Source organism: Trachymyrmex septentrionalis, unplaced genomic scaffold, assembly GCF_001594115.1.
Source record: "Trachymyrmex septentrionalis isolate Tsep2-gDNA-1 unplaced genomic scaffold, Tsep1.0 scaffold86, whole genome shotgun sequence".
Lineage (NCBI taxonomy): Eukaryota > Metazoa > Arthropoda > Insecta > Hymenoptera > Formicidae > Trachymyrmex > Trachymyrmex septentrionalis.
The window spans coordinates 563,447-576,336 of record NW_017306049.1 but is presented as its reverse complement, the minus strand read 5'-3'; the positions used below and the strand labels follow the sequence as shown (position 1 = coordinate 576,336).

General features: G+C 34.3%; 1 protein-coding gene across 4 annotated transcripts in view; it reads right to left on the bottom strand.

Annotated features, from left to right (window-relative positions):
• The window catches only part of LOC108755222, a 163,704-nt gene that overhangs the window by 36,320 nt on the left and 114,494 nt on the right, over positions 1 to 12,890 (bottom strand). For 3 of the 4 annotated variants that reach the window (XM_018498117.1, XM_018498116.1, XM_018498118.1), the window contains 4 exons: positions 11,525 to 12,738; positions 9,115 to 9,396; positions 5,543 to 5,847; positions 1,268 to 1,578 (listed from right to left, as the gene is read on the bottom strand). In XM_018498117.1, coding sequence (XP_018353619.1) covers positions 1,268 to 1,578; positions 5,543 to 5,847; positions 9,115 to 9,396; positions 11,525 to 12,738 — 2,112 coding nt within the window. The remainder of the gene's footprint in view (positions 1 to 1,267; positions 1,579 to 5,542; positions 5,848 to 9,114; positions 9,397 to 11,524; positions 12,739 to 12,890) is intronic. The other variant, XM_018498119.1, reaches the window with a different exon arrangement.

Here is a 12,890-nt window from a genome sequence, read left to right as displayed (position 1 = left end):
GTTATAATATATCACATATTATTCCAAGGTTATATTATAGTTATATTTCTGTGTTTGCTGAGTTTCTAATAATTATATAATAATAGTAAATTACATAAAAACAAACATTCCAAGATATCAAAGAATAAGAGAGTATTAAAATCAGTAGCACTCAAATGCCACGAAAGGTCACACGATACTAGTTAGAAAACTCTTTTGCAGGTTATTTATCAAAGCTTACGGAATTTCAAATAGCGAAATTTTTAGGAAACACGACACAAGTGATTTTTTTAAAGCGATAATGGCAATTATAAAGATTAATCAATGCTATTGCTTTTTAAATTAAATATGGAAAGAGTAATTAAATAATTATAAGCTATTTTGTATTATTATATATGTGCTATACTATATTTGCTATTATTAATTTTCTCCATGTTAAAATGAATAAAATATTTAAAAATATATGTACCAACAAATATATCGGTTGATTTCTGTAAATTATCCTTAATATTTCTTGTATAAAAAAAATTTGAGTTATTCTAAAATTTTTCCTGTCATAAATTCTTAGTAATATTATTTGAATAACATCACAAAGCACATATTGATTTAGTAGAGAATTTGTTATAATGTATAGAAAAACAATACATAATCTAAAAGAAATTGAATTTAAGAAATATTTTCTTGAAATTTAAGAAAATCATAAATAAACTAAACCCAAACAATACAAAGTATCCAAAATGGAGACATAAGACATCTTTTGTGAAAGATGTCTTAAAGACATCTCAATTTTGGACTTTGTATCGTCTAGGAAGTTTCTATAAATACAAACATATGATACATATTCTAATTACAATTCAAGAAAAATTATTGCTTATCGCTTACAAAATCTTTATCACAGCAATATTTGAAAATCATGTTCACATTTGTGTTCCAACTAACAGTTTACGGTTCATCAGCAATACTATTACAAATACCGTTAATATGTCAGAAAATGATTCAAAGCATCAAGTCGAACAGTCATGTCCATATGCGTGTCTTTTTCATGTGCATTATCGGAAGCATATTTGGTCGTTAAATTCATTAACGATCGAATCATTTGATTGTTAAATTCATAATAGTATTGCCGAAAAGGAAACGGATATCAGAACCGTGAAATCTATTTTGAACACAAACGGGGTTCATCATATCTCAAAGTTACTGATGATGTCGTGTTTTTTAACTACGCCACACGCTGAACGTTTAGGCGTAGTACTTTCTCTTTCTAACAGTGCAAATCCCCGACGCTTACCTTTCTTGATGAGCAAGCTAGTGACCCTCCGTAGCGCCTCACGAGTGCTGGAGGCGGAGCTGTGCTTACTTTGGCCGAAGTATTTGTTGGGTGTGATGTTTGTGGGCAGAGTCAGCGGCTTCCTCTGGTCCCCGGTGCCCGGTAATCGTGCATCATAAGCGTTGTTCAGCCGTTCGAGATGTTCGATTGACGCCGGCCGTGGCTGATTTGCCTTTCTGGTAGGATACCATCCGCGATTCGGGCCCCCTGCCAGTCGGAGAAGCTCAGTGCCGATTATGGCCTGCTCCAGACCAGGATTGTTTCGTCGATAGCTGAAAGTGAAGCAACAAGATCAGTAAAGAATGACTAACTTCTTATGTATAAAACATATCTAAAAAGGAAAGAGTCCAAATCAATTTTAACAAATGGATTAAGTATCTTGCCCTTATTTTTTAATCGCTTCTTGTTGTAATAGAAGAATTCTATAAAAATTTCAAAATTAGTCAACTATAAAGCATTTTTCAATAAGAAAAATGCCTTATGATTGACTAGGATGACCAGATCTAATCTAGGTAAATTAGGACATTAGCAAATTGAAAAGTATTGGGTGGTCCGGAAAGTCCGTGCGGATTTTACAATGAAAAATTGTATATACGATACCTTCGTCAAAAATGAACGAAATTTAAATTTAAAAAAAGGGTTTTAAAGCTTGAAATCTCTACTTTTAAAAGCTTATCACATTTTTTAAGTTTATATGAGTTTGATAATTTTTACATACCAAAAACTACGAGCTGAAAAAGATAAAAAATTTTCTTTTCACTTTGGGGGTCTCTCACGTGCCCAAAAAAAATTTAAGAAAATTTTCGACTACCCATCGTGAAAACTTAAAGCTTTCCCTACAAAATCATTTTTTAAAAATGTTCCTATAATTTTTTGTTTCTGAGTTATTCGCGAGTTAAGTAAAGAAGCATTCTGATTTCGATTGCTCATAACTCCGATAAAAATCATCATATCGCAATTTAAAAAACAGATTCTTAAAGCTGAAACTTTGCTCTAGCGAATGATATAATCGTAACGAAAATTTCGCAACAAATAAAAAAACTTTTGAAAAATCAATGAAAAAATCCGCACGGACTTTCCGGACCACCCAATAATACAAAAGTACGACACCAGAGGTATGTATTTTTTATTTCTGCATTCTTTGAACTGGTGCACACGGTGCAATAAGTAAAGGGTGTCCCAAAATTAACGCAAGATTTGAATTTGCCGCCATTTGTGCAGTAAAGTGTTGGCAACCCCAAAAAAAAAACAATTTAACAGCTGACAGTTTAGGGTTAGTGAAAATGAGTTCGTTGAATGGATTATTGAATCATCAACAAATGGATGCTGATTTTTCGAGCAAAATCATCCTAAGCGATGAAGCACATTTTCACCTTGATGGCTTTGTTAATCGCCAAAATTGCCCCCTAGATCGTGTGATTTAACACCATTAGATTTCTTTTTATGGGGTTATTTGAAATCACAGGTCTACTATATGTCAACAAGCCCACAACCACCCGTGCATTAAAGGAGGAGATTCAACGCTGCATCAACGAAATTCAGCCACATTTATGCAAAATGGTCATGGAAAATTTCGACAAACGAGTGCGTATGTGCATGCAAAGCCGTGGAGCCATTTGCCCGATGTGTTATTCCACAAATAACCCTATCCTATGTACTTTATGATTCAACAAAAAAATAATAATCAAAAGACTAAAAACTGTGTTTTCTATTTAATTCAAATCTTGCGTTAATTTTGGGACACCCTTTAGAAGTGACACAAATATACGTTCGTTTCACTTCAACTTATTGCATCTTTTATACCCGTTCACAAAGTGCAAGAATAAAAAAGATTTTAAATAAGATTATCACTTATTGGAATACTATTTCCATGGCAACCGGCCATCTTTAATAGTATCTTGTCGGTATGACCCATTGTGCATAATAGCGGAGGTCTCGTCACGTAATCTGAGATAATTTCAACCAATCAGAAATTGAGTTCATTTGCAGCGTGAACAAGTCATGGGAATTTCTACAAATGAGCTCAAAACTTGATTGGGAACGACGCACTTACACACAGTTCAATTGCACATACCACTCACATCGCTCTGTTCTTAGTAATTTTGCACTGCTTCATTAATGAGATTATATTATTTTAAATTAACCAATTAGTAATGTGAGCAATTGATATATATCTGACAGATCTCCCTGCTATACTTTCAATTCACTGTGCATCTGTCAAAATAAAATATTTGTCTAATTGCACTATGCTTTATAAAATAGTATGTGCCTTATCATATTTTAAGGCTGAAGCCGCCTGTATTATTAATAAAGTTAGGTTTTTGTTTGAAATAATAAATATTTTCGCCCAAATATTTTTGCACTTAAAGTGGGATAGATATATTATATTATATATTTGCGCGTTGAAAAGGGAAAAAGCGAAGAAGCTGAGTGTAAAAAGTGCAAGCAACGTGAACAGACCTTATGATAATTTTTTTGTATTAATTTTACAAAATAAAAATTTCTTTTTTACAATATTAAAAATGCTAATATATCTGCCTCTAGTGTATTTTGTGTCTAAAGTTAGAAAAAGAAAGAAATTACAGATATCTTCATCCATTTTTTATCTCAGTATGGCTAAAGTTGTCATCTTACTAAACATTTACTTTGTAAAAAAGTTATGCAGGTTATATGCTCAAAATTAGGACAGAGGCAGATATAGACTTCTATGTATTACACTAGACTAACTCTCTACATTTCTTTACTTAAAAGTGCTGTCTGCACGAATTAGATGCAGAATAAGACTATTACGTGACCACGTACAGAAAAGAGATGCCAATAGGTCATGTGACCAGCCTCTCCGTAATTGATTCAAAATGTTGTACACATCTCTGTGATTGGTTCAAGATGTCGTATATTTCTCTCCGTGATATGGAATGCGTGGACTGACGTGGGCCTTATTTTGAGCATGCGTATATTTTTGGCAAATTTTAGACAGCACAGTTAAAGGAACAAAGTTAGCAGTCTAGTAATATATATAGAATATATATATATTACTAGATCTAATAATATATATAGAAGTCTGTGGAAGCAAATGTAGATGATCTCCAGATGCGAAAAACGCGTATATGGAGGATATGTGAAATCAAACCCGGATCTTTAAATCACGAATCGATCACCCTAAACCTAAAGCCATACGTGCCACTTTCTATACGTTCTGTTTGATGATATGATGATATTTAACAATAGGCCAACTAGATAGTATCATTACTTGGGATTTTTTTATCATAACGTGGTATAAGAAAATAATACAATAGAATCGGAGAGGACTGTTCCTACATCCTAAAATGAACACCAAAAAGAGTGCATCTAAACACGTTGAAAACCTGAAAAAAGAGTGTCTGGAAAAGCTGGATGTATGGTCGTCCTAGAATTAACCGACCTTAATTGGTTACACAGTGGATGCATTTACTACAACCGTTCTCTGAGCGCTCAGAAGCTCTTGCTCCTGTTTGATCTATATTTTTGGATTTTACGGAATGTGCTTATCGGATGCACCCAATGTAACACAATGAATCATTACATTCTTGTTGTGCATCAACATTAAAACAGGATAAAATAATTCACTGTTACATTATGTCCTTGCTGGAAAATGTCCATAATAATACTGTCCGACAAATTAAAATTTTTTTTTAGACCACGAACGAAATAGAGATTCTTACAAATTTTTTGTCGCTGAAAATAAATAAAGCAAATCCGTAAATGAAATTGTTGATTAAGTTACGTTTTTTGGAAAATTGAACTTAAAAGTACCGAAAATGGCATTTTTAAGTACCTTTGAGCTAAAATATTTAAAAAAAATAATATGATAGAGCATTTTATTTACGGATTTGCTTTTAGCAACAAAAAATTTATTAAAAATTATCTATTGTATTAGCTGCCTTATATAAGAAGTAATAGTTATAATAAAAAGAGAGGAGCTTAAATTGATTTTTTTTTTTAAGAGTGGCTTCGACTTAAAAACATTTAGAGAGTACATATGTACATAAAAATTTTCAGTGAATGCTCAATGATTCTTCAATAATTGGATTTTGCCTTTAGTATGATTGGTTCTTTGCCGGATTTACATGTAGGAACTAATAAGATTAAAGAATCACTCAGTATTTATTGATCAGTTTTTTCTACTAAATATAATCATCAAATATCTATTCTGATATTTTTCGAGTGCAAAACAAATAAGGAAATATTGATGCTTACCCGGTAGCTGTGGTAGGTGCATACCAGCCGGGTTGCCGCCTTGACTGTGTAGGATTGCCAGCGTGTTGTGGTGTTCTAGGGATATCGCTGCCCCTGGCGAACACTGGGGTCTCCGGTAAAGAACATGATGTCTGCATACCGGAACCAGTGCTGGTAACGACGCTGCCACTGGTCTGCAGACCACTACCGTTGTTGCTGCTCCCGGAAGAGCACGCCTCCGCTGATGGCGAATGCCTTTTCGTAAACGGTCGTCTGCGAGATGGTCCTGGTAAATCGGTGGGCAGAGTTCTTCGTTCCACGGGTACCTGAAGGATAAAGGGACATTTAATTAATAAGAACATATACGACAAGAAATATTAGGTGTAGTAAAAAGTCATCGCGTTTTTTAAAAAGACATCTATCAGTAAAAACCGCAATTACTTTCTTACCAATAATATATGTACATATATCTTGGTAGAGTAAAGTTTCAGCTTTAAAAATCTCTTTTTTAAATTATACGATACGACAATTTTTAATGGAGTTATGAGCAATTAAAGTCAAAATAATTCTTTTATTTAATCCGCGATAACTCAGTAATCAAAAGTCGTAGGAATATTAAAAAAAAACGATTTTGTAGGGAAAGTATCAAGCTTTCACGATATGTAATCGAAAATTTTCTCAAATTCGTTTTGGACACGTTACAAATCCACAAAGTGAGAAGAAAATTTTTCGTCTTTTTCAGCTCGTAGTTTTTGGTATGTAAAAATTATCAAACTCATATAAACTTAAAAAATGTGATAAGCTTTTAAAAGTAGAGATTTCAAGCTTTAAAACCCTTTTTTTAAATTTGAATTTCATTCATTATTGACGAAGATATTATATATACAACTTTGAGCTAAAAAATACGCGATGACTTTTTACTACACCTAATATATCCGAAGAAATATAATAATTAATAACATTATAATTTCAAAATTTATAAATCTCATATATAATAATCTTAAATGTAATAGCGGTGCACTTGCACACAGTTCAATTAATAAATTATTAATTTTAAATTAATCTAATAAAAAAAAATACTATTAATAGAATAAATTATATTCAAAGATATAGATATCTGAAAAAAATAGACCATGTTTTATTTATTTAACAGATTGAAGGACTCTTCCTATATAAAATAAATAACAATAAATAAAAGGTAAAGTAAGAATCACATTTCTTAAATTTTTCACACAATTAAAAAGAATAAATTACAAATAGAGAAAAGTAAAATTGAAAAAATATAAAAAAATAAAAACTCAGTTTAAATACAAATAAATTACAAATAAATTACAAGTTTCGGCTGCCGGATTGAGCCCTCTTCAGACATTAAATTCATGTTTTATTTAATAAGAAAATATTTTGGCGAAATATTTTATAGAATAAATCCTGATAAACAGCAAGTAGTCATTTTAGTTTATTGATATCATGTTACTTATTTAAGTTGTAATAATGTAGTCATCTTTTTGATTAATTAATAATCATTTATTCATTCATTCTACGACATATTTACAACGTCCTACTTATTGACAACGGATAAATAACCAATTAATGATATACTAGATAGAATCTGAGGTCGGCAGAAGAATTTACTGCGCGTTCGGCGCTTTACCTGCTTAACTGGTCGACAATAAAATCATCTGTAATAAAGTCTTCGAATTTCATTCTCCAACTCAAAAAACATATTTTAATGGGTTAAAATATTAAATTGTGCAAAAAAATTTGATTTTTTATCCGTTATGCTAATTCTACAATGAGTCGGTAGTCGGTAGTTCCAAGTCTTATCGGTGAAATTGATCATAGCCGACCATAGCTAATTGACCATTTTCATCAATTAAGACTAAAACTTTCGACTACCAACTCATTATAGAATTAGCATTACATGAAGTGCCCCTTAAATATTTTGTGTATTATGACTCTAAATCATTAAATCCAAAGTATTGCAACAATATTGCAACGTTCCAATTATATTGCAGTAAGATAGCAAATGTTGCAATAATACAATATAATACTAACAAGGAACCCATGGAAGTGTTTCTCTCCGATTTTGATGAGCTAAAAATGTTTTTTTCTAAATAAAAATAAAAGACATATATTTTTGTTATAAGGGCCAAATCACACTTCTAGAACATGCAACACTCCTTTGAAGAAAATTAGTTATTCGAATATTGTTAAATTATCGACAATCTCACGTTTGCCTGGTCACAACTAACAAGTTTTATTAACTGATTTTAATTAAAATGATCTGTATGACTTCATTTCAAAATTTCTTATAAATACGTTTCTCTATTCTTTGTTAACACGCTCTTTCTCCTTAAATAAAAATAAATTTTCCGTAAATTATTCTCAATTCATTGAATTTAATATACTCTTTGGTGCAATGTATATATCGATTTTAGAATTTCTTACGTATCATTTTTACTACCAAATTCTTGCACCGCTTTGAATTATCCAATCTATTAGGTGGCTGCCTATGTAGAGGGAGGAAGATGTATTAAATCTTCAGAAAAGCAATGCATCGCTGATGATGATTCCAAAGCGAAATGTTCGACATACGTATTAAGTACCAAAATTATAAGTTTAATTGCGCTCTAATCTCATTTGCGTAAAATTTATTATGGTAGTATTAATTTTCTATTATATAATATAAACGAGCATTTCATATCATTATGTAGTAAATATGTAATTCAGGGGAGCCTCGCCCCCCTCCCCCCCCAATGATCTTGATATATGTTGACAAAATCATGACCCTGAGTGACCTTGAGAAAGTTTTAACCATCGGACAACACTTGCTAAAAAGTTATAAACAAAAGAAGTTTAAGAAATAACGTCAATATTTCTGCTATATAAAATAAAAATTTGACTCCTATCCTACTTCCTTGTCTGCTTGGAGGCGCATGGCTTTCATCTAGAACGACTCCCATCCCACCCTTCCTCCTGCTTGGGGGCGCATGACTGTCACCTATATTTTTTCAGATGAAAGTCGTGCGCCCCCAAGCAGCGGGAAAGAGGTGGGGTGGGAGTCGTTTCAGGTGAAAGTCATGCGCCCCCAAGCAAAGGGGATAGGAGTCGCTTCAGGTGAAAATCGTGCGCCCCCAAACAGAGGGAGGGGGGGGGAGATGGAGTGGGAGTCGCTTTGCGTGGAAAGTTGTAAAATACACTTTAAAGCGGAGCATTTCTATTTTATATGGTCGAAAAGAGATATCATATACGTTATTTCTTAAATTTTTTTTATTTACAACTTTTTAACGAATAATGTCTGACGGTTAAAACTTTCTCAAGGTCACACAGGGTCATGACCTTGACAATATATGTCAAGGTCAAGGTCATTGGGGAGGAGAGGGGCTCCTCTAAACTACAAATTTACTTACTATACATATATATTATTTATAATATTTATCATAATATTATTATACATTATTATTATTTTACTATATAAACAATTACATAAAAACTTGCAAGCAATTCGAAGTAGGAAAAATGCAACTGTAATCCCCATCAAAAGACCAAAATTGTTCGTTTTATCCCCGAGTGAATACTTCAAACAAACTCACCTCTCGCCTGGAATTATTGGTGGTCGGTGTACGTCTGCCCCTGGTAAAACCGGCATCCATGGATCTGGTATTCAAAGAAGCCTTATCTTTCGGGTCGATGATCGATGGAACACGATGGGGTGGTACCCTTGGCCTGTACTCTACAGTTCGGCTACTGCTGTGACCCTTGGATTTCAGTGGTGTCATTACGGCGTTTTGGCCGACATCCGAACAACTTTCTTCATCAGCTTCCTCGACGGGCGAGGGCGGCAATGGCGGGAACTCCATTACATCGACATTGACCTGTCAAGATACAGCAAATTGCAGTTCAGAACAAAGCAATTTCTAAGTTAATTTTGAGATCAAGAGAAAATTTTATCAACTTTATCGATAAATAAATAAATTTAATTGCACTCGCTTCCAATGTAATCATAAAAAAATATTTAGATTTTGTTCCCGAAAAGAGAAATAAATTTATGGAAAATCAGTCTATTTTTACATCTAAGCACTTAGTTCATCGTGAATCAGTTTCGATTTGTGAGAGCAATAAGCTTGAAAGATTAGCTATTCAAAATAATGTTTTATTAAAATAGCAGCTAGTTGAATAGTTAAAATATATCCGTCACTAATATTTCAAAAGTTCGACGCAATATACACGTAGAGTTCTGAAAAAAATTTAATGACTTATAAAGCAAATAGTATTTATTAAATTGAAACATTGCTTGATGAATGTAATGTCAGAAGCAACAACAAGATTGGATTCATCTTTCTAATATTAAATAGAGCAAATGAATTACTATTATTTATTATATGTGATATGGGAAAGCTTTTACTGTGATAGATTTGATAGATTGTATATGACTGTATCAATAAAAATACTTTAGTGTCGTATGACATCTCTCTATGCGAAAATTTCCAAATCGGAAAATTTAATTTCGCACAGCTTTTTTAAACATTAGAGTGAAAATGTATAATATAAGATAATTTGTTTTCACATCGCTTACAATAAATAGGAAGAAAAATCACTTGCTCTACCAACTCCGAAAATCACTTCTGACAGAATTGATTTTTCGAATGATTCATCAGGATTTTTGACTCAGTTTATTGAGTAGCACTATTTACTTTACAAATCCTAATCTTTTTTTTTTCAAATATCATATTGTGTTTTGACAAACATTATTACGAGATATGTATAGTCAAGATTTAATTTTACATTAACACAAAAAGCCTCTAAAGAGTTTAATATATAAATTTTCAAAACTAATTAGATTCAGAACCTATAATATGATGAAAGGCTCTCGTGAAGATATGGGCATGAATGGTCATTCACTTCGATGATAATGTCAGTGAATTTGATATTTTTACTGAAGCAATGAATCGATAATTCACAGTTTTGTATTTGAGAAATGTTTTCAGCAGGTCGAAAAAATAACTAATTGCACTTAAAGAAAGATAGTGATTGGAATTGCATAGTTGACAATTATATAAGTTTTATGCAGAATTAATGTATATATATGATTGAATAAACTATTTTATAGTTACTGCAGCTATAAAATAGTATATTCGCTATGTACACTCGGCAACAAAATTAACACCTGTTCACTCTGCAAAAATAGGCAAATTTCAAGATATAATACAATCACTTCGTCAAAAATTGTCATATTGGGATGTTTAAAAAAGCATTTTACAGGTTGAAACGTCTACTCTTCAGATCGCTACTTTAAAAAACGATCCCCCAAGAGATTTCATGAAGTTACACAAATATAAATAAAGATATAAAATCTCAAAATTTTTTATAAAATTTGCGGAGTTCCATGGAGTGGACTAAAAATTGTATACAAATGCGATTTACATCATTCGAAAGAGCGAATCTTTACCTGTAATTTGCTTTTTTACGAAGCTCCGTACGATTTTTTTTCATCGAGTTATTCAACGTTAAAGCAAAAATGGTCCTTTTGATCACATGATAAAAAATTAAAACCTTTCACTAGAATTAATTATGAGAATGAGTAAAAACGGATTCGCAGGCAGCAGGCTGTACGCGCGGCAGTTCCTCAGATATTTCCATATTTCATGACAAAAAATACGATCGTAAAATCAGTATCGCTAATGGAATCCTATTTTATAGAGGTAATGCTACCAATTTATAGATGGGGCGGCCCGCTTCGATTCTAGCCGCTCGACATCTTTTCACCATCCCGGTACACGCCCACCACGAACCGTATAACTTCCGCATTTTTCACGACGCAGATGCACCTTAATAGCCCTTATCGTAGAGATAGACTCTATTTCCGCTGCGTCTTTTCGCGTCAACATTTTAAGCGACACGACATGAGCGTATAAGGTAACGCATGATCGACTCGCGGTTGATATTCGTGAGATATTTGAATTACGCGATCGAGTTCGCGAAACTCACTGATTCCACTCCTACCTGAAATTCCGGATTCTTTGAATCCTCCAGAATAGCGTCGATCACGTTCTCGATCTGCTTCTGATCGTTTTTGTGATTCTCGATACCATTTTGGCGCAACCGCCTGCCGGACGAGTAGACGACATCGGTGACACCGTTCAGTTTTCTCCGATCCTCGAAGTCCGCGTCCGAGCTGGTCTTCGATGTCTCGGAATCAGAGTTGTACTGCTGCTGCTGCTGCTGCTGCTGTTTCTGCTGCTTCCTACCGCGCGTCCTGCTGTCATAGGGACTACCATCGATCGTAACAGGTTTCCGGCTATCGTAGACCGGAAACCCGTCGTTCTCGAAACTGTTCCGTTTCGAATTATGTTTCAGGTCGCCGTTCTGCCAGAGTTTGCTTTCGCAATAGGATTCGCTGTTCTTCACGTTCTCGATCTCCTTGATTGCGTCGCTCACCTTCTCCAGTTGCCGGCGATTCTCTTTGAGAGCCTTTTTCACAATCTGATCTTCAATCAGCAAATTCACTGGGATCTTAGAAGCTAGTCTCTCATCGCTCACCGCGCTTATAAGTTTCTTCTTTGTCGTCGTCTCGGCGAGTGCACTGTTCGCCGATAACCTACCGATATCCAGATCCGCCAAGTTAGACGCTGTCGGACCGTTGCAATCTCTCGACTGGTCCAAACGATTCATTCGATCGTCCTCGACTGGCGATAATGGTAGCCGAGAAAATTCGATGTTGTCGCGCTTCTTGTCCTTATCCGAGATGTCGGACGCCTCTTCCTCTTCTACGGTGATTTCCAGCTGGGCCCGATTGCTGGCATCGTTGTTGATCGCCGGCATCGATTCGACTCGGATAAGATCCGGCGGTGGTACCGGAATCATAAATTTTACCGACGGCTCGTCTAGACTCTCCAGTTTGCCCTCCTTCAATAGACTCTTGATGTTGTCAAAAGTGCTCGAGTATCGTTTTACATCCGACAATCGACTGCCTTTCTCACCGTTCTCGAAGGACAGACTCTTAGTCTTGGTCGGCGTTTTCGGTAGAACTTTGCGCTCTTTCTTGCGGCCGCGTCTGATGACATAAGTGCCGTTTTTCGTAAGCTCCTGCGGCCGTATCTGATCGAGATCGTTCGTGGATGAATCCGAATAAGGCGAGATCAAATCATCGTCAGTCGTTGACAGTCGCTGATCTTGCCAGTCGTCGAAGTCGCGCAACTTCGACACGGAACCTACACCTGGAAACATGATCAACTCTTTCATTCATATCTTTACTCATCTCTTGCTGCTTATGTAAATTGGCAGATGGAAAAATAAAGACAAAACTTAATTTTTTCATAATTCTGTTTGTTTGAAACTCAGATGAAAAAATGATTTTGTATATATATAA